The sequence below is a fragment of the Pavona decussata genome, unplaced genomic scaffold (genome assembly GCF_977016875.1).
Source record: "Pavona decussata unplaced genomic scaffold, jaPavDecu1.1 SCAFFOLD_300, whole genome shotgun sequence".
NCBI lineage: Eukaryota > Metazoa > Cnidaria > Anthozoa > Scleractinia > Agariciidae > Pavona > Pavona decussata.
Genome location: NW_028145697.1, coordinates 1,767,816 through 1,790,694, shown reverse-complemented (window position 1 = coordinate 1,790,694; position 22,879 = coordinate 1,767,816). Strand labels below are relative to the sequence as shown.

Genomic DNA, 22,879 nt, shown 5'->3' with positions numbered 1-22,879 from the left:
ACAAAAATGTCAACGAAACATGCTGTCAACGTCTTTGAAGGTGAAGAAAGTTATGAGTAGACTTTCAGATTTAGTCCTACGCAAACTGAGTCAGTTTGTCAAATTTTGGTCCTTGTTTACGTCAATCGCGCGCATCTGCCATCAGATCAGCACTGGCTTTTTTATGAGCGGTTTTCGCGCGATGTAAAAATTAATAGGAGGGTTATAAAATAAATAAACCCCTTTCTGGCTTGCTGGTATGTCGGCTGATAATGTCCTTGGCTGAGAGATTGTCCTCAAAATTTCATATTTGCCCTCAAAGCTTCGCTTCTTGGTCAAATATTTATTTTTTGGATAATCTCTCAGCCGCGGACATTATCAGCTGACATACCAGCTGCCTGAAGGGGTTTATCTACTAAATATCCCATATTAGTGAGTCCATCACTTTGTGCAGTCCTTAGTGCTACTTTATTACATCCCACTGGGAATTTTTCTGAATATTTCTTTTACACCAATATGCTCTGCTACATGTAAGTGTAAAAGGAAAGCTTGTTATCATGTTGTTAGTCTTCAACATCTGATGCTCAGTAATGAGTAGGTCTATTTCATTATTCGAAATTTGACAAGTTGTAAGAGAGAGGTGGTATAAATATTTATGCTTGAGGGCCAGTTAACCCTTTAACCCCTAAATATATCAAAGAATAAATTCTCCTTAATCTTGTCCCCGTACTTTTTGCATAAAGTTACTGTGGAGAAGTGACATTAAAGCATATCAAACAGGCAAATATGACTCATAACTGCATTGCGCAGTCACATTAAGGAATATCAGAGATGCAACCATCCAACCACCAAAGTGAATCTTTGTTAGAAATAACAACATGGTAACTTTCTGCGTCATGGGAAACTTGGGAAAAAAATGCAAGCTCCAGATAGGATAGGAACCCACAACCCTCTGTGATCTAGTGGGATGGTCTAACTACTGAGCCACTGGTGACTCCATGATAAGCAAGGGTGAACTGTGGGTCTAATGACTAGAACTGCATCACACAGTCACACACAGTCAAGTCAATATAGGCCAGTATTACTCACAACTGCATCGCGCAGCCACATTAAGGCATCAGAGAAGCAACCATCCAACCACCAAAGTGAATCTTTGTTAGAAATAACAACATGATATTAAGTGTTTGCATCATGGAAAAACTCGGAAAAAATCCAAGCTCCAGATGGGATATGAACCCACGACCCTCCCTGACCTAGTCGAATGCTCTAACCACTGAGCTACTGGAGACTCCATGGTTAGCAAGGGTAAAATGTGGGTCTTGACTAGAACTGCATCACGCAGTCACATAGTCAAATCAATATAGGCCCTTACGACTCATAACTGTATTATGCAGTCACATGAAGGCATATCAAACAGGCGCATATGACTCATAACTGCATCGCACAGTCATATTCAGGCATATCAGATCAAGAGATGCAACCATCCAACCCTCAAAGTGAGACGTCTTTGTTAGAAATATCAACATGATAAGTTTTTGCAATATTTTTTCAAATACTTCTCTCAAGAGAATATTTTGTATCATATGTCTTGTAAGAGAGACCAATGTTATTGCAATGTGCAGTTTAAAAGTTTGATGAAAATACAATTAAAAGCTGATCACCCTACTGAACCTTAAAATTTTTGTCGGTATTTTTAAATCCTTTTTGTCCCAGGTTACAGGTCTTTAATATCTATTAAGTTGCTGGCTGCTCTATTTTGATATTAAAAGTTACCAACATAAAGTCTCAATCAAACAAAGCCACTTAATTATAAGTAGCCATGCACTATCATGATTTGCATGTAGTGAATTAGGAGAAAAGAAGAACAAAATATATTTTTGTTATTTAATTGATCATTAGATTTAGGAAAGTCATTTTGATTTTTGACTTTTGATTTTTCTCAAAATCAAAAACATCATTGAATTATGTTAAATTATAAATTGGTGTGTTAAGTTACCTACATGTACTAGTCTGATTTAATTTTGAAATTGAGTGTATTAATGTCTACTGGGTTTAATTGACCTTTGACCAGGTTCTCTTCCTGACCTCAGAAACAGTGATCACTAGATCAAGGAAACGTTTAACTGTATAATTATTTTTCCTTCTGTAACAGACATTTTTTCAGGGAAACAGGGACTCTGAAATGTACAATGCCCACTGGTTTAATGAGAAGCAGAGGGCACGATATTTACGAATTATACCTCGCTTGTACTTCTTGTTCGGTGATGATAAACCCTGTATGCGTCTTCAAGTATTTGGGTGCGATGGAGGTAAGCATCAAAAGATTTTTTCTCAGTTACAGTGTATGCATAAAATATTAATTGATATGGCTGTATAAGGCTGTGAAAGAAATAACCATCATTACTTATGAATTTAAACTAGTGGGTTTTAGTGAACATAATTTTGATGACTTGTCTAATTCACCATGATATCAGTAATTTCAAAAAGTGAACAAACATTTGTTAGAATTTGATTTATTTCCTATAGTCTGGGTGATAAAACAACAGTTTGCCAAAGTGCAAGAGATGTATTGGATAAGGGGGTATAAGTTTCTAAAGAAACTTTAAAATTGGTGCTGCATTGATGGGGAGTGGAAATGAGTGTTTTGTTTTATCAACAGAGTTGATAAGGTGATTTGGCCATCGTAAGGAGATTCAAGTGCTAACGTTTCAGTCAAGCATTAGCCGTTTGTCAAAGTGAATATTTTTGCTCTGGCTAAGGGCTAACGTTTGAAATGTCAGCACGCAAATGTTTTTAGCTTGCCAGAGAAGTATTAATTTTCTGTCAGTTTTCTTTGAACAACAAAGAAACCTTTTGCACAAACTCACATGCTATTCATTAGTCCATACATTTCTAGCAATCTGTCATACAGAAAAAGATGGCAGCTGTATGTTTTACCACAATAACTTGCGAACCCAACAACGGTGCAATAGGCTCATAGAAAGCCACATTTTTTGGCAAAATTCGTCCCTGTACCAACAACATTGTGCCTGTGTATGCTAGCTTTGAGACAATAAGCTCTTTTTTGGTTGGTTTTTGTGTGTTTATAGGGTTTTTCGTATGCTAAGATCATAGTGATAAGGAAAAACCTCATTTGCATCTACTTTCAACACACTTTTACATTCGCGACTACAAAACTAGTTTCGTCAATAGACCTCGTCAGTTGGTAGCCACAGTTTGTTTTTTAAAATACAGACGACTTCATATAATATAGCACGAGGAATAACCCTATCTAAGTAACTAAGTAACAATAACGCTATATGGATGGGGGGGGGGGGGTAAAAAAATATATATATAAAAATAAAAATGAAATAAAATAAAATAAATTATTAAAAACTGAATCATTGTATAATGCAATTCGAGGGATTTGATTGGCTTAGCGGCCATGGTATATGAGCCATTATACCATGGCCGAGAAATAGCGACCATTAAATTGTCTTCTGGTTGTTCTTGCACAGCGAAATCAGTAAGATCTAGCAATATTTCTTGATTGTTTTTAATAAAACAATTATTCCACTTGCGCTTGTTGGATATGAGATGATTATAGCCAACTCGGCGCTACGCGCCTCGTTGGCTATCTATCATCTCATATCCAACGCGCGCTCGTGGAATAATTGTTAAATAAAATACAATGCAAAATACAAAAACAACAAATAACAGCAAAATATATATATACAACAAAATGAAATAAAATCAAAAAATAGTTCAGTTCCTATTGTGCAATAGTCATATGAAGTAATGTTTGTAGCTTCTTTTCATGTTTGCGTGACAACAGCCCTTGGGATCCGGAAATAGCTCCACTCGCCTATCGTGTTGATCAATTGACCTTCGGTAACTTGATGAATCCTGACCGATTCAGTATGCTAAGAATTATTAGTATATAAATGTACCAGTCGCCAGCTTTTCAGTACAGTGGATTGAAAATCTAGGTGCAATTGATAAACCTGATGGTTGGTTTTCTCTGCACATTGTTGGGCTTGTTAGTGGCAAACTTCCAGATATTAAAATACCCATGGTTGTATCCTGTTCCTTCCTTATTCCCTGCTACTCCCAGTGGAGCATAGGTCCATGGAAACTTCCAGCTATCTCAATCTGCTTTGGTCTAGCGATTCAAGCTCCCTCTAGGTGTAGCCTGCCTTCCCCACCTCATCGTCTACTGTTCTCCTCCAGCTGTTCCTGGGGTGACCTTGACTTCTCTTTCCCTGTGGGTTCCATCTCAGTGCATGCCTGATGACATTACATGTTGGTTTTTTGAGGGTGTGTCCAATCCAACCCCACTTGCGCCTTCTTATCTGGGTGCCGATTCTCTCCTGTTCAGCTCTTTCCCACAGTTCTTCGTTCCTTGTGACCTCTGGCCAGTGGATACCCATGATGGACCTCAGGCATCTGTTGAAAAGGACTGCAGTTTTCTGGAGTTTTCTTTGGTTGCTCTCCATGTCTCTGTACCATACAGGAGTACAGACTTCACGTTGGTGTTGGAAATCACCTCTGATCTCCATACAGGCCTCCGTATTGCAAAAGCAGTTCTTGCCTTCCCAATCCTTGCCAGTATGTCCCGATCAGACCCACCATCTTTGCTGATGTTGCTGCCAAGGTTTGAGGAGTCCTCCACTTCATCAATTGCTTCTCCATCCAGCTTAATGTTATCCACGTTCCTGGTCTTAACCTTTATCACTTCTGGCTTGGATTTGCTGATCCTAAGGCCCATCTTCGCTGACATCTTTGCAAGCCGGGTTACCTTGGCTTGCATGCCCAAATGGTTATGGGAGAGGAGGGCAATGTCGTTGGCAAAGTCCAGATCTTCAAGACGGGTTGTGAGAGTCCACTGTCTGCCATCATGATTTGCTTCTGTCGTTCAGATCTTACCAAACAGGTTGTATAACATCTCAGGCGAGGTTTCCAGGTCTGCCTTGATGGCTTCTGGTGGTATGCCATCTGGACCAGCTGCCTTTCTATTCAGATCTCTGATGGCTCTCTTGACCTCCTCTTTACTTGGTCTGCTCTCATCGACCTCCAAAGGTGTGTTGACGGTGCTTTGTCAGGAATCTCGCTCAATGGTGGTCTGTTCAGCAGATCCCTGAAGTGGTTTGCCCACCTTTTTAGCAGTTCTTCTTGGTTGGTGAGCAATTCTCCACTCTTGGCTCTGACAGGTCTGTCCGGGATCCTCTTAGCACCTGCCAGTGTTCTTGTGATGGAATAAAGCACTTTCATACCATCCTTGCCTGCTGCTTCCTCCGCCTGTTTTGCAAGACTGTCTACGAAGTTCTGTCCGTCTTTTCTAATGCTTCGTCAAACCTCCTTGTTGGCTTCAGGGTATTTGGCCTGAGCTTCTGCTTTCCTGACTCTCGTTTTGCTAGGATTCAACACCTCCTTCGCCTTCTTCCTGACTTCAATCTTGTTCAGTGCATCCACACTTGCATAGGCCTCGTGCTGTTTGGTCTTCCCTCCCAGTGTCTCCTCACACGTCTCCCTCCATGAATCTTTTATACCTGTATCCTGTTCAGCCTTCAGGAAATTGCCTTCTTCAGACTTCCAGTTACATGTACTTTCCATGGAGGGATGTTTATTTTCCAAAACTGTACAATCAGCAACTGACTTGATTTTGTGTGCATTGGATGGGCAAGTGCTAACCAACAAAAAAAATCATAAACCATAATATGTCAATAACCCAACTCTCTCTTATAGGCCCATCAACCTCTCCAAAAAAAATTTCCAGTTACTTATTTTGAGTCCCTGTGGATATAACCCCACCCCCTTTAATTTTCCTTCTCGTAACACTTTCCACCTTTCAATGAACCTTGTACCTGGCCATGTGACCCTAATTCCTCCTGCTCACTTGACCCCAGACTCCAAGCTATGCGAGGAAAACATTAAAGGTTTGTATCTCAGCCAACAGAAAAACACACTTAATTGTTACAAGCAAGCTCACAGAGTATTTCACTTCGGGACAGTCTTCAATTTTACAGGACATCAATGGGGATGTTTGTGTGTTTAATGCCCATATCATTTTCCACGTTTTAGACCACTGACAAGCCTAAACCGGTACACTCTCCTGTTTATAACCTTACCCAAATCCCGTATGAAGACTTTGCTTGATGAGCTACTGGCTTATAATTAACATTTTTGGGGGTTTCATCTGTCCATGAAGTCAACTGGATTGTTTCTGGGGAGTCATGGGGGAGGGGGAACCCATATAGTGAGGTTTACGATGGAGGCTGAACCCAAAGCAAAAAGAGGTTCCTTTAGCAAAAATAGCTAGCCACCATATCTGAAGGTGTTATAAAAACTGGGTGCAATTTCTGCCAGAAATTAGAATTCATAGATGATTCTTACCTGAGACATCTCAGCAACCAGGTATAAATAATACAAAAAAGTTTCATTTACTGTATCACAGAAGGTTGTACTCAACTACCTCATAGATCTGCTTTCAGTCTAAGAATGAAACTGAATAAAAAAAGTGATGGTCTCCCTCTCTTGTTTTCTCTTGTCTTGATGTGTTTCTTAAAAATTCACTCAATTTCAAGTTAGAAGGACTGATTATTGACTGATTTGTAATGTGCATACATGATATCAATCTGTTTTTGGTAAGGGGTTGAACCTGCAGATAGCCATCGGGCCTTTCTGTATGAAAGTTTATTGGATATCATGCACATGCATACAATTTTTTATTTTCCATATTTACTGTCCAACCGTATGTCCCTTTCTCTTATTGTGGGATAAGTGTTGAGCCATTTCACTTCAAGATACTCGGGTTCGTTTTCTATGGATGGCAGATATATTTAACTATGCAGTATAGGTCACATCTTAGCAAGGCTTATTGGTATCCCAAAGAAAAGTGGGGAGTGACCATACATTTTTCAGAGGTAATTGAGATAATTTGGAAGAAAATACATTGCCTTTGTTTGTTACATCTTTTTAGAATTATTGTTGCTTAATTGTTTCTAAAAGATTACCGCTTTCCCCTATTTTCTGTTTGGTTTCCAGTAGCCTATGCTTAAAGATCTACTGCTCTTGCCTAGTCATTTCACTCTGAAAAAATGTATCTGTATTAGAATAAACCGTCCTTTTAAAACTGGCTTATTGGGGAAATCTTCTGAAATAGAAGTTCCTATTGATTTCTGCTTAAATTTCCTTATTTAATACTTTAATCTATATTTTTTGTTCCAAATGTTAGGAGTTTCTGTAATCACTGGAAATGTATAGAAATTTGTTGAGTGTTCTTATGCTATTAGACCAGTCATGAGTATGGAGAAAGTTCGACAAGGTTCTTAGTCATGTGGTGGGTTGAAAGTTAGAATAATCTACAATTGTATGACTCAGCATTGTTAAAAATAGGGTTATTGTAATATCCAAAAATAGCTGAGCTTTGAAACTTCTGGAATTTCTCTGATAACTATTTAAATAGTTCTCTAGCCAGTATCGTGTGTGTGTGATTATAGACTTCAGTTACCTGTGATTTGGAAAGTGACATTCTGTGACAAGTGATTTCCCGAGTGATTGTTAGTTCCAATTATTGCATGGCTAACAAGGGTAACAAAGGAGGATGATACTCATGTGCATAGCAAAGGTGAAAGGTCAATAAACAGATGTGATGTACAGGCGTCGATCAAACTGCTTTTAATGGCTTTTTTCTAACATCGTGTAACAATTGCACAAGGGGAGCTGTGGCCTAAGTGACCTTGGAGATGAGGCTGTGTAGAGTAGCTCTGCTGCCCAACTATATTCCGTCTTTGGATGTTTTTATCATTTTTCTTGCTGTGGATAATGGGATTTTCATGCCATTGCTTTTCAAATTCTTTGCCCCTTGCTTCCGCTTATTGTCTTTCTTGAGAAAACAGGTCCATTTACAGCAGCAGTGGTACCCAATGCGTCCAGATCACCTTTGACTGCTTTTCTTTTTCATTTTCCACGCACGATTCGTTTTCTTTTTCTTTGAGAGGTTTGAGGGTTCTTTGTTCATCACTGATCAATGTCATCTGATCGACATCAACATCAACGATATGAACGAGATGAATTTGACCCTCGATTTAAAGTTAAAATTACTTCAAGATGGCCAATTCCACACCCAGTTCTTGTCTAGGAACAAAAAATTCACTCACTTGATCCATTTCTCTCCTGTGTTGGTTGACATCTAGTAAACGTTCTAGGCGTGCCACGATTTCTTTGTTGGTAGGATTTTCCAGGATGGGTACTTCAATCAGTTTCACAACCTGTCCTTCTTACCCAGGCTCTTCCACGTTGGGTTGACAGCAGAAAGGGCAAGTATCATGACTACGTTTTCATCTTCGAAAGCAATTCAAATGTAAGAATTGCTTGCAACGTTTTCGTTTTTTTTTTCTTTTCAGTATGACATGCAAAGTTATTACATCAAGTACGGAGCGTTTTTCAATACTTGTACAAACTGTCATAATTATAACTACAAATGGGAGAGCCACCAAAAATATTGCAAGGCTTCTGTGAGCCACGTCATGTATGAATATGTATAGAGAGAAGAGACTATTAAGTTGCATATTATGTGCTAATAATTTGTTTGTGCATTTTGCTCATGTTGGTTTGCATTGGTGAAGTCACCTATACTGCCTTGCTCAATGGTAATTAATTCATCCTCGTATTTGATCAAGTCTCAAGGATTTGTGTTTGTTTACTTAACACTATCGGTTCCCATCAGTATCTTTATAATTACTATTCATTGTAGCTTTTATGAGGAAGACAAATATTATGACCCCAGCCTAAGGTTTCTTTTTAGGCTTCCTCGCCACTTTTCTTTTGGTGTGTTCAGCATTAGAAATAATAATAATAAAATAAGAGGAGGCCTCCACCCGGGGAGGGGGGGGGTACTCCCTTATATGAGCTATATAGGTATGTGCGGCACCATAGGGTATGGTTTTTCAGCCGCCTTGGTCATAAATAGGGTATCCGTTTAAGCCATTTTGGTAATAAATAGGGTATCCATTTTTTCACTCTAGAATTTTTTTTGTTTGTAAGAAGCTACTTCTTTATCATGGTGCTTGTGGCAACTATATACCTGCCGCAACGGCTTGTCACGCACTCCGGTCACGCGCTGGGCTCCAGGGGTTTTTGAATTGAAGTTGACCAGACACTATCAGGTCATAAATAGCTGGGTATCAAACTTTTGGTCAGGTCATAAATAGGGTACGGAAAATCACAGATTTTGGTCATAAATAGGGTAAGGGTTTTGGGAAGCGGGCCGCACACCTCCATCCTATTTTTTTGGGAGTACCCCCCCCCCCCCTAGGGGGGCCTAGTAGTTAGATATATGAGGGTATCAACCCACGTTTCAAAAAATGATAAAAAATCCCATACAAATCCTTATAAATCCAATATTTTACCCAACCCCATACAAATCCTTATAAATCCAATTCTTGCATAAATTAACTAACACAGCCTTTGAATTCAACAATGAACTCCTGCAACGGAGACGTCAAAAACCTAAAAACCTAAAAACCTAAAAACCTAAATTTAGCTTTTGACCTAAAACCTAAAAACCTAAATTTAGCTTTTGACCCAAAAACCTAAATTTTCCTTGCTTTTTTCAAAACTGGTTTAAACCGGTTATTCAATTTTATGTAATCTAATTTATATGAACAACCAATTTGATCACAATGATAAAACATATTTTATTCATCCAACATTTGAAAATTACGGAGCCTCAGTTGATGGTTATATAATCAATCGTAAAAGATTAGAACCTAGAAAAGGATATTTGTCTGAGAATGGCTATTATATAATTTCTCCGGGACGTAACAATACATGCCCCGCTCATCGATTCGTCTATGAGGCCGTAAATCAGACAAATATTTCTCCTGGATTGCAAATAAATCACATTGATTCCAATCGCCAGAACAATTCAATTGTAAATTTGCAATTGGTTACAGCCTCTGAAAATATTAAACACATGCACAAAGCCAGAAAAGAATTTTTGAACAGTTCATACTCTGAAGAAGAATTGCAAACAGTCAATAGATTAATGGAATTTCCACCAATGGAAGACAATGATTGCGAGTTTACACGCACAGAAAATAAAATAATCAATAAGATGTTTTACAGAATGTGTAACGATTTGGATGACAAAGATTTTCCACTCTACAGGGATTAATCATCAATGAATACAAGAGTTGTTTGGCTATATTTTGAATTCAACAATGGTTGATGTCTTTTTGGAGGGTAATTTGGACATGAATTTGAAAACCTTAACGATATAAAGCGATAATTATAGATACTCTCATAGAAGAAATGAGAGGAACAAAAAAATCAGACAACGCAAACATGAATTTTTCTGCCAGTGAAAATTCATCAACGCAAATTCTGGCATCAAACACTGTTTTTCATGAAGGAAAAACATATTTTATACACCATAAATATGATAATTACGCGGCTTCAACTGATGGATATATAATCAATCGCAAGAGATTGATTACAAGTAAAGGAAGATTACAACCAAATGGATATTTGGTTACAACTGTTTATTCTAATGGAAAACCTAAAATTTTTACAGCTCATAGAATGATTTATGAAGCTGTTAATCAACAAATAATTCCAGTTGGATATGAAATACATATCAATAATGATAAACAAGACAATTGTATTGTAAATTTGGATCTCGTTACAAGACAAGAAAATATGATATATGCCAATAACGAAAGATGTGGTAAAAAAAATAAATCACCACAAAATATTCCAATAAAATGTGATAAATTTTATTATCACCAAATTTATACAAACTTTGGAGCCAACAAATATGGCCAAATATTTAATAAAAAAACCAAGAGATGTTCAATTGGAAATTTACAACCAACTGGTTATAATTTGATTCTGCTATCACAAATTGGATTACCAAAAAAACACTTTTATGTTCATCGATTAGTTTATGAAATATTCAATGGTCCAATTCCTGATAAAATGCAAATAAATCACATTGACTCCAATAAACAAAACAATTGCATCTACAACCTTGAATTAATGACTCGGTCAGAAAATGTTAAACATGCTTATGAAGCCAAAAAATATAAAACAAATATTGAAATTACATCTGAAAAACCAATTAAATCAATCAAAATGGACATTGAATTGGAGGAATCAGACGACGAGTTTACAGAAGATGAGAAACAAAAAATTGATAAAAAATACAATGCAATAATCAATAAAATCAAAAATGGTAACTTTCCATTTAAAAAACAACTTCAAGAACATTTACCAAACATTGAATTTTGGTAAATAATTAATAAAATATTGTGACAGTAGTTAGTGACCTTAGATTTCATGAAAAATAAATGGAATTTGAGGCCATGTTGCCACAAAACAGAAACAAATCAACGAAGCCGTCAGTCCTTCCACAGATGACTGACATGAATGTTGTTGACAGTCGACATTCATTAGCAAATCTGTCAAACGCATCCAATAAAAATAATATAACATATAATATTATTATGAACAAAAATAATTTATCAAAATTAACGAAAGATCAATTAATAGCATTATTATTGGAAAAACAAAAACCGGTTCCAATGCCGAGAATTAAGAAAGTGAAACCAATACCCTATCCACGAAAATCTGTCAAACAAATGGTAAAAGATTACGAGAATACAATCATCAAGCCGCCAATGCAATTTAGAGATGGACCTCAACCTATGCCGAGAAACAACATTATTCCACCTCCGATTCAATTTGCTGATAAACCCAAAGCAGCACCAAGAATGAAGAAAATGGCTCCAGTTCCAACACAAAGAACTCAAATCACAGAAGTTGCAAGAGCATTCAAGGGATATAACAAATCTTATGAAGTTGGAATTAAAAATGAAACAGATCCTTTGATTCAAATGAGTTCAACCAGATTAGCGATAGCTCATTTTATGAAACAATTATTAACTCAAATGAAAGGAATTAAATTTATTGAAACTTTGACAATTTATTTTGAACAACAAAAAGGAAACCAAACTGTCTCCAGAATTGGATATTTTAATAGTAAACCAAAAACAATAACTAATGCCAATGATTTTCAAGAATCTTTGGATGTTAATGTTGAACAAATTATGAATGATATTCACAAATGGATTAGTGAAGGTTCAGCTTGGATAATTAAATCAATCAATGGACATTACATTAATATTATCAAATATGAGCCTCTTACTGGAAGTTCTTACATTAAACTTCCAACTGAACTACAACATAACAAAAGTGGATTGATTAATCTAAAGAATAAAGACAATGAATGCTTTCGTTGGTGTCACGTTAGACATTTGAATCCACGAGGAAATAATCCACAACGAATCAAAAAAACTGACAAAGCATTTGTCAAACAATTGAATTATGATAACATTGAATTCCCTGTTTCAGTCAAACAATACAACAAAATTGAAACCCAAAACAGTATTAACATCAACGTATTCGGTTATGAAAACAAACAAACTTATCCAATTTATGTGTCCAAAGAAAAGTTTGAGAATGTGATGAATCTATTGCTAATCTCAGAAGATGAAAACAAACATTACTGTCTTATCAAAGATTTTAATAGATTTATGTATCGAAAAACAAGAAATAAAAATAAAAAACATTTTTGTATGCATTGCCTTCAATGTTTCTCCAAGGAAGAAATATTGTTGAAACACAAGGAAGTATGTATTGAAATCAATGGTGTACAATCAATCAAAATGCCCGAAGTTGGTTCCAAAATAGAATTCAAAAATTTTAATAAACAAATGCAAGCGCCATTCGTGATATACGCAGATTTTGAAGCAATCACTGAACCAATTCATGGTTGTAATCAATCTAACCAACAATCTTTTACTGAAGCTTATCAAAAACACACTGATTGTGGTTATGGATACAAAGTTGTATGCTGCTATGATGACAAATATTCAAAACCAATAAAATATTATCATGGAGAAAAAGCTGTTTACAAATTTATGCAAGCAATGCTTGATGAAGTCAAATATTGCAGACAAACTATTAAATACAAATTCAATAAACCATTAGTTATGTCTCCAGAAGATGAATCCAATTTTCGGAAAGCAACATCTTGCCACATTTGTTGCAAACAATTCACAAAAAATGATAGACGTGTTAGAGACCATTGCCATATTACTGGAAAATTCCGTGGCTCAGCCCATAATCAATGTAACAGGGATTTTACAATAACTAACAAAATCCCTGTAATATTTCATAATTTGAAAGGATATGATAGTCATTTTATAATGCAAGAAATTGGTAAAATTATTGAGACCAATACTTATGTGGATAAAAAAGGTGAAACCAGACAACACAAAATTAATGTAATCCCAAATAACATGGAACAATACATGGCATTCATGTTGGGTTATAATTTAGTATTTATCGACAGTCTTCAGTTTATGAATCAATCATTGGCAAATCTTGTAAAGAATCTACCAGAAGATGCCTTCAAATATACCAGTGAAGTTTTCAAAGGTCGTAAATTACAATTAATGAAACAAAAAGGAGTTTATCCGTATGATTATATGAGTAATTTTGATAAATTCAATGATACTCAATTACCAACCAAAGATGAATTTTACAGTCAAATGAATAATACAAATATCACTGATGAAGAATACAGTCATGCACAAAATGTTTGGAATACATTTCAATTTAAAACCATGGGCGAATACCATGATTTATATCTCAAATCTGATGTATTATTGCTGGCTGATGTTTTTGAAAATTTCAGGAAAACATGTTTGGAATACTATAGATTGGATCCTTGTCATTATTTCACATCTCCAGGATTGAGTTGGGATGCAATGTTGAAAATGACTGAAGTCAAACTTGAATTAATCACGGATATTGATATGTATCAATTTGTTGAAAAGGGCATGCGTGGAGGAATCAGTTACATAGCCAATAGATACGGCAAAGCTAACAACAAATACATGCAAAATTGGAATCCAAATGAACCCAGTAAACATATCATGTATTTGGATGCAAACAATCTATATGGATGGGCTATGTCACAACATCTTCCAACTGGGAATTTCAAATGGTTGAATAAACAGCAAATAAAAAACATTAATTGGAAAACGATTCCCAAAGATAATAAGACTGGATATTTATTGGAAGTTGATTTGGAATATCCTCATGAATTACATGACCTGCATAATGATTATCCATGTGGCGCTGAACAAATCAAAGTGGCACCAAATATGCTGTCAGATTATTGCCAAAGAATTGCAGAAAAATTTGGAATAACAAGTGGACAAGTCAAAAAACTGATTCCAACATTGGCAAACAAATCAAAATATGTATTACATTATCGTAATCTGCAATTGTATCGTGAATTGGGTTTGAAATTGACTAAAATATACCGTGTATTATCCTTTAATCAAAGTCCTTGGTTGAAGGCACATATTGATTTCAATACACGACAAAGAACTAATGCAAAGAATGCTTTTGAGAAAGATTTTTTCAAACTGATGAACAATAGTGTCTTCGGTAAAACAATGGAGAATATCAGAAAACGGGAAGACATTAAACTGGTGACTAATGAGAAACAATTATTGAAAATGACTTCCAAACCAACATTCATCAATAGCAAAATCTTTAATGAAAACTTGGTTGCAGTCCATAAAATAAAGGAATCATTGACACTCAACAGACCAGCCTATGTTGGTATGTGTATCCTTGATTTGAGCAAAACATTGATGTACGATTTCCATTACAATTTCGTTAAAAACAAATATGGTAACAAAGCTAAGTTACTGTTTACGGATACAGACAGTTTGACATATGAAATTGAAGCCGAAGATGTGTATCAAGATTTTTGGAATAAAAAAGAAATGTTTGATAACTCGGATTATCCATCAAATCATCAATTTTATGACTCCACAAATAAAAAAGTTATTGGAAAATTCAAAGATGAAGCCGCTGGTGTACCCATTACTGAATTTGTGGGATTGAGATCCAAAATGTATTCATATATCAAAGAAAACAACAATGGTGGAAAAACAGCCAAAGGAATCAAAAAGAATGTCATCAAAAATGATATTCAACATTTTGATTACAAAGATGTGTTGTTCAATGAGAAACAATTATTTCACCAAATGAAAACAATCAGAAGTAACCATCATGAACTTGGTAGTTACACCATCAACAAGACATCGTTGTCATGTTTTGATGATAAACGATATTTGTATCCTGATGGAATACACTCATTGGCCTATGGTCATTATGCTATCCAATGATAGTATCAACTTGTGATCAAAACATTGCAACAAAAACTTGTGACAAAACTTGGTTTTTATTTGTTTTTTGTCAAATATTTGATTTCGAGACTTTGTATCATCTTTTGTGGTTTCAATATTTTTGAAAACATTTTTGTGTAATTATATTATATACTATATTTATACAAAAATGAAATCCATTTTGAAAAAACCAAAAGATGTTTCCAAGCAGGTGGAATCATCTCTGTGCCAATTCCTGCATTGCAAAGATGAATGTGAATTTTGTGGATATCATGATGAATCCAAAGTTGAAACACAACAATCAATGCCTGATTGTTGTGGATCACAGAATTTGAAAAACATGGAATGTCAATTAACGTGTGTTGCTTGTGGACAGGTTGTTGGTGAAGAATACAAAACAGAATATATCAATTTTCATGCCAATTTGTTCAAAATATACAAGAAAACAGTGTATAATAGAAAATACCATTTGTCGCATACATTAGATAAAATTATTTTGAAAAACAAAATTGAAATCAGTTGTTCAACCAATTTCAAAATTCATAAAATATTCGTTGAAATAAACAAAATACTGCCACAAATCAATGGTAAAAGAAAGAGAATAATCAGTTTGAAATATCTTTTGCATAGAATATTGCAATTAATGAAAATTGATTCTTCCCAAATTGAGTTGACAAAATCCAAAAAAACAATGAAATTATACAATGTTTATTGGGATAAAATTATGGACATTATTGGCCCCCAAATCATGCACATTATTAATCAAACATAAGTGAATATCTGATATTTTTTATCATATTTGTCACCCCATTTATCGACAATCGGCGAATTATCCAAAATGAAATCATCATTTTGAGTAAGCTTGTTTGTCAAATCATCTCTATCAAAATGTCCACTTCTCATTATTTCTTTTATTTCATTTAATAAATGTCCGTAAGTTTGAAAAGCATATTGGCATTGATAAAGTTTGATTTCAACTTTTTTATGCTTCATATAAGCTTGAATTATGACAGACACCGATGATATTGCCAATAATGAAGCTCCACTGGTTGCAACCGATGATGCAATACCACCAGTTGCAAATACAATGGATGAAATATTACCAGCGAATTCCCATTTTTTGAATCTTTTGTATGCACTTTTGTACATCCACATCTTTTTGTGATATGTCATGTAATAAGCTTTCAATTCATCAATTTCTTCTGTTGATAATCGATTTGAAATATGATTGAAATCAATTATTAATTTCTTCTTTTGCATATATTATATGGTTATCTTATTTTTGATGCAATAATAGAGACCAGTTATTTGACCCAAAAACATGCATTTTTTCATCCAAGGATATGTTTTTTTCTCATTAATGGTGTACATGTATCCTTTGTCACGATGATATCTGTTGTAAAATTGGCCATAAGCATCATGTAGTATTCCATGAGACCTGATATATGGTTGCCAACCAAATAATCGATGGAGAATAGCTGTTAACCATCCATCTCCAGGACCAATTAATCCGATTCCATCATGAATTAACTCTTTGTAAACTTCATCAGGTAAACCTGTGTTGTAATGTTTTTCATACAAATATGTGAATATTACGATACTTTTTATCATGCATTCCTGTCTGGGTAATATTGGAAGACTCAATTTACGGTGAAAATCTATCATCGATGTTCGAATGTGTTCTTGCAATTCTGACAATTCTTTCATTATACAATTTGATTACAATATTTTTATAAAATAAAGTAACGGAGTCCACGACCTAGTGGACATTATTGTCAGGTAATTGTATCCTAATATATTCGACAAAATACTTCATTGTCCAATCAGATGGATGATTGTTGAAGTAGCAATAATAGTTTTCAAATGACACATCAAAGAAGAATTCCAATTGATCAAATGATGATGACACCAAATCGGATTTGGAATGATGATATCTGTCATTTCTCCTGATATATGTGTTTGTCACAATGATTTCTTGCAATGTATTGATTCCTTTAATGTCATCTTTACTCAATAATTTTATCCACTTGTAATTTGTTTTTGGTATTGTACCACTTTTTCTTCCTATTCTCATTGCAACTTGATTGTTGAGAAACGTTACAGCTTCCTGAGCTTGTTGAGCTTTAAACTGAGCCAGAGCTTGTTGTATTTGTGTTTCAATATATGGTTTGATGATGTCCTCATTGTTGTTAATTAATTGTTGGAGTGAAATTGCATGATTTGAATTAACTCCATCTTTTATCACCAAATGTCTGTTTTCTGTATTCAAATGACCATCATCATTCACATGGATAGATTCTCTGTGTTTGTATCCATCTTCTAAGTTGTCATAAGTTACTGTGTATTCTATTTTATCTCCATTTTCATCAAGAATATGGTTTCCATTTTCATCTTCAACGTATGGCATTATATTAATAGTGTTGATAAATAAATTTCAAAAGTTCCTGTGACTTCTTGGTTTATAGTTGGAGAAGTAAACCCTGGTCTTCTTTTATAAATCCCCATTTGAATTATCATGGGTTTGATTGTTGTATTTATAGTTACAAAATTTCTCCCAATCTTCATATTAAATTGTATTAAATGGGAAAATAAAGTTTTACTGTTAGCAATGGCGACAAAAGAAACTTGGTATTGATTTTTTGTATTAATTACAATATTTTTTATTTTAACCGGGCCTAATGTTCCAAAATTGAAACCATGAACATTTTCAAAAACTCCATTTTTTATGTTGCCGTTAACAACACTTGAAGTTTCAATATTTGACAACCAACTTTTATTGACAGCATGATATCTTTCAAAATAATCAGAGTATAATACTTTCAATTCAAAAGTTCCATTAACAGCAGTTCCTGCTCCAATATTATCCAATATTGACATAGAATCAATACTGACAAATTTTCTTGATTTGGGCAAATCAAATGTATTGCTTCCACTTATTATGTTCCCGATTCTGTGGTATGTGTCAGTGTTGGTTGTTTCACCTTGTTTTTTCCCATTTATCAAAATTTGTGCATTTGCAACTTGTTGATTGCTTTGGAAAACAATGGAGTATAGATTGAAAAAGTTATTTCCATCAGCAGCGATTTGAAAATTATTTGTTGGATTTGTTCTTTGGAAAACACCACTGGCAATAGTTCCAGTGTATTTCGTTTTGAATAAGTTGGTAAAATAACCCAAATTCATTGCTTCAGAATCAAATATCGGATTTAATAAACCAGAAATAATCTTATTATTCATATCCATATTGACTTTCATCTCCATATCTCCATTTTTATATTCAAACATTACATTGTCCAAGCCGTCATACACTCCTGGATAAACGCTATCTGACCAATCTTTGACACCGTAAACAACCAGATGACATTGTACTGGAGTCGCTGTAGCTGTTCCATGCATCGTCAAATAGATGTAATTTGGAGTTTGTTTGCTGTTGTTATTGAATTGAACCAATAGCTTGCTATAAGCAGTGAAATCACGCTGTACAGCTTTGTGGATGTATGCTTCAGAAGCAGTACATGATAATTGAATATTAGTCATTTCTGGTGGGTAGAATTCAAACACAATTGTGTATGTTCCAATAGCAAGAGTATAAATATTGAAACCTATCCTTGATCTGTAATCATTACTTCCACTGTCTTTAATCAATGTGATATCATAAGCTTTTTTATTCTGATGCGGGGATTGATTGAAAGCAGCTATTCCATACACTATGATATTGTATTCTGAACTGCTTTCATCGATATCTGTAAGATATTTGAATTCATTTGTTTTATGGCTGCTGACAAGATGACTTTGCTCCAATTTGTCATCAAAATATTTTTTGGTAGTAGCATCATTATCATCAGTTGGTTGAGCCATATCTTTGATTTGTTTATTATTCATATCAAGGTTTCCAGTCATTGCAACACTTCCATCTTTTTTCAAATATACACTCAAATCACTTCCAACAGATGGTATTTTAGCTATTTCTGTATCAACATATGCTTTAGTGGAAGCATCATTGGGATTGGAAGGATTTCCAAGAACGATTATTTTATGACCTCTCATATCTAATTCACCACCAAGAGCATTGGGTGTTAACCTGTTGAGAAAGTTATGATCAACGTAGTGTTTATTAACAGCATCGTTATCATCAATTGGTTGAGCCATATCTTTGATTTTATGATTGTCCATATCGAGGTCACTATTGGAGACTTTTTGTAAATATTTAGTATCACAGAAACCTAAATTAACAACATCATATGTATTTTGTATATTGGCTCCAAGATTAGTAATTTGTTGATTACCCATATCCAGATTTCCAGTCATTTCAACAGTGCCATCTTTTTTCAAATATGTAGACAAATCAGGTGATGGTATTTTTTTAATCTCATCATCGACATATTTTTTATTCGCCGCTTGATCGTTATTATCGGGTTTTAAAACACTAATATCAAAAAATGTTTTCCGTCCAGTAATATGTTGTTCTGTTGATGTAACCATTATTTCACTTTTAGCTCGTCCACCATGGCCATCAAAGTTTTTCAAATCTGGTATATTAAGATGAATGTTTTCATAAGACTGATGCTCAGTCAATAATCGAACATCATTGAAGCTGCCAGCACCGTCTGGCGTGTCTTGTAGATAAATACTATTGGTATGAACACTTCCACTGTTGCTGTAAATTACTGCTTTATTAGCTCGCACATCACCAGGAGCATTATCCAACAATTGTATTTGGCTCTTTGTGACAACATCATTGGGATCAGCTCCTTGTTTAACATTAACAAGTTTTTTGTTTTGTATATCATAATTTCCATTTGGGGTTAATTTAAACCCTATTCCTTGAGGCCCAGCAGCTCCTTGAAGAGGAACCGTTGTGAAAGAAGACGATGAACTATGTTCGTTGAATATTCCCATTTATATCATTTGGTTATATTGTTCCATAAAAATTCCTGTTAATTCTCTTCATGGGCTTATCAACATATAGAAATGAAAATGGCTCTTTGGTTGCTTTAATGTATTTATCCTTTTCGACACCCAACTCACGGGATATCAGACCTCTTTCATTGCTGCTAGGAAAGTCATAGACACAGAAATGAGAGCAATTGAGTCGAATATCTTTTGGTGTTTTGTAGAACGATTGGCTCAGATAAATAACAGAGCAGTTCTTGTGTCTGCCACGAATAAAATAATCAATCAATGGTTTCTGGTTTTTTTCACAAATAAAGTCATCAAATATTACTATCTTCTGGGCATCTTCATCCTTCAATTCCTCCACTGGAATTATATCATCATTGCTACAAACAAGGACATTATACCCGACACTATTTGATATATCAGTCAATGTTTGTAGCATATCCTTGTATTTTTGTTGCTCCAAATTTTTGGCATATAAATGTATTCTATCATAATACAAAAGTGGTTTCATCAGCATATGGTACAATAAATTTGTCTTTCCAGATCCTGAATTACCACATATTAACATCCGAAACGTGTCACTTGGCATGTAACCATACAATCTTTTGAAATTAGTGTTTTTATCATGTCTATCATAATTTGGGATTTCCATGTATATCAATACATTATATAAGTTAATAATATAATGGATTTACAAAGATTAAAACAATTATCTGAAGCCAAGATTAAGGCTGGAACAATAACCAAACAAGTTAGAGATACATTGAAGGAGTACAAGCATGATAAACAAGATTTACAACAAGGTTTATCAGAAACTTTCAAACCAATTATTAAAGCTCAAGAGGAAACAAAACAAACAATTGATGAAAAACAAGACAAACTGATTGAACAATTGGAGAAAAACCAAAAAGCGTTAACTTCAGGTTTGGAAGACATTGCTATGTTAACTTATCAACCAGAAACACAATCACCAGAAGCAAAGCTACCAATTGGCTATAAACCATTAATGATGTCACCTGATGTTGAATCAAATTTGGATGCTGGTTTTGATATTGATGAAATCCAAAAATTGATGCAATACGATCTTGCACCTCCGAGTTCTGTTCTCCAAGCTTCTATGCAAGGAGATATTGACATCAAGGATTACGATGCTAATATTGGCAAAATGTTGAAAAAACTTGGAACAAAGAAGGGTCCTTTATCCAAGGGCCAAGGAAAGACCAAGAATAAAGACAAAATTGATAAAATAGATGAAGATATAAAATTATTGCAAAAATACAAAGGGCGCATTAAAATAATCCCAGAAGGAATGAAAACCATCAAAAAAGGTTCTGGTTATACGCAACCAAAGAAGAAATACAGCAAAAAATTCAAGAAATTGGGCTCTGGTGTTGTTTATTTCAATGATGCTAATGATTTGATTGACAGAATGGAATTGCTTGGTGGATCCATTTTGGCTGGCAATAATGGAGTCAAAGAGGAATTTTCACAAATAGCCCATAAATTGAATCAACTTGGCTTGATAAACAACAAACAACTCATTGATTTATTGCAACAATATATAATTCGCTAGGACGCGGATTATTCTTGCATAATATATAATCAAATAATATATGCAAGAAAGAGCGATACATATTTCATCTGTTAACCGTCAAAAAATAGGTCGAAGTCGGCCTGAAGACTTTATTATCAAATTTGATCCACCATTGAAGCTTGACACAACAATGAGACATGAGCTAGCTGTTGATCGAGTTTCAATGACATACTCGTGGCATAATGTCAATGCAGGATACAACAATAATACAATAAAATACAGCCCAGATAATGGTATAAATTGGAAGACAATCACATTTGTTGATGGAATGTATTCATATGATGATCTTGATGATTATATCACTCAATCAATAATTCAAAATGGAGATAAACCATCTTCCAGCAAGGGCATCAATCTATATTTTGTGCTTTCATCATATAGAGTTGTCATTGAGCTGGACAACCAATGGCAGCTTGATATTAGAAACTCTAATTTTGGAGCACTTATTGGATTTGAACCAAATTTAATTAACCAAACTGAACATGGGACAAAATTGCCAAATATTACCAATGATATTGACGTTTTAGACATTAATTGTGATATAATAACTGATAGCCTCAGTGATGGACGATTCACAAATACACTGATAATGATACCCACTGACAATTTAACAAGGAGTTATCCATTTACTTTTGAGCCAAAAAGAGCATTATACAGCCCAGTTTCCAAATCAATTATTTCAGAAATGGGGATAACAGTGACTGACGCTTTGGGTCGGCCAATTGACTTGAATGGCATTGACTGGTTCATGAGCTTGATTCTCAGGTCTAGTTTAATATAATATATCAATATATGGTACGACAAAGTGAATTTAAGCCACGTTTTGACCCAGAATTGGGTCGTTATGCGATGAAACATATCCATGGTGAAGGAATTATGGATGTTTTCAGATCAGTTGGATCAAAACTTTTCGGAAAAACAGCAAAAGAATTAGCTAAAAAAGGAGCCAAAACTGCAGCTGAAAAAGCAGTCACCAAAACTGGTGAGTTTGCTGGTAATAAAGCAGGTGATAAAATAATTCAATTATTGAGCAAAAAACAACCTTCCAAAACAAAATCAGTGACAATGAGCCAACCAAAAATGGAGCAGCCACTGACTGATTTTCAAATAGCTGAGAGAGTTAATAGGATGATATCCGGTGGAAAACTCAAAAGAA

At 34.8% G+C, this 22,879-nt stretch overlaps 2 protein-coding genes across 3 annotated transcripts in view; both read left to right on the top strand.

The window, feature by feature from the left end:
- The window catches only part of LOC146454556 (uncharacterized), a 69,896-nt gene that overhangs the window by 4,637 nt on the left and 42,380 nt on the right, over positions 1-22,879 (top strand). For both annotated transcript variants that reach the window (XM_085095292.1, XM_085095291.1), the window contains one exon: positions 2,132-2,288. In XM_085095292.1, coding sequence (XP_084951418.1) covers positions 2,132-2,288 — 157 coding nt within the window. The remainder of the gene's footprint in view (positions 1-2,131; positions 2,289-22,879) is intronic.
- Positions 1-22,879, top strand: part of LOC146454557 (uncharacterized) — a 123,293-nt gene that overhangs the window by 65,731 nt on the left and 34,683 nt on the right. The window lies entirely within an intron of this gene.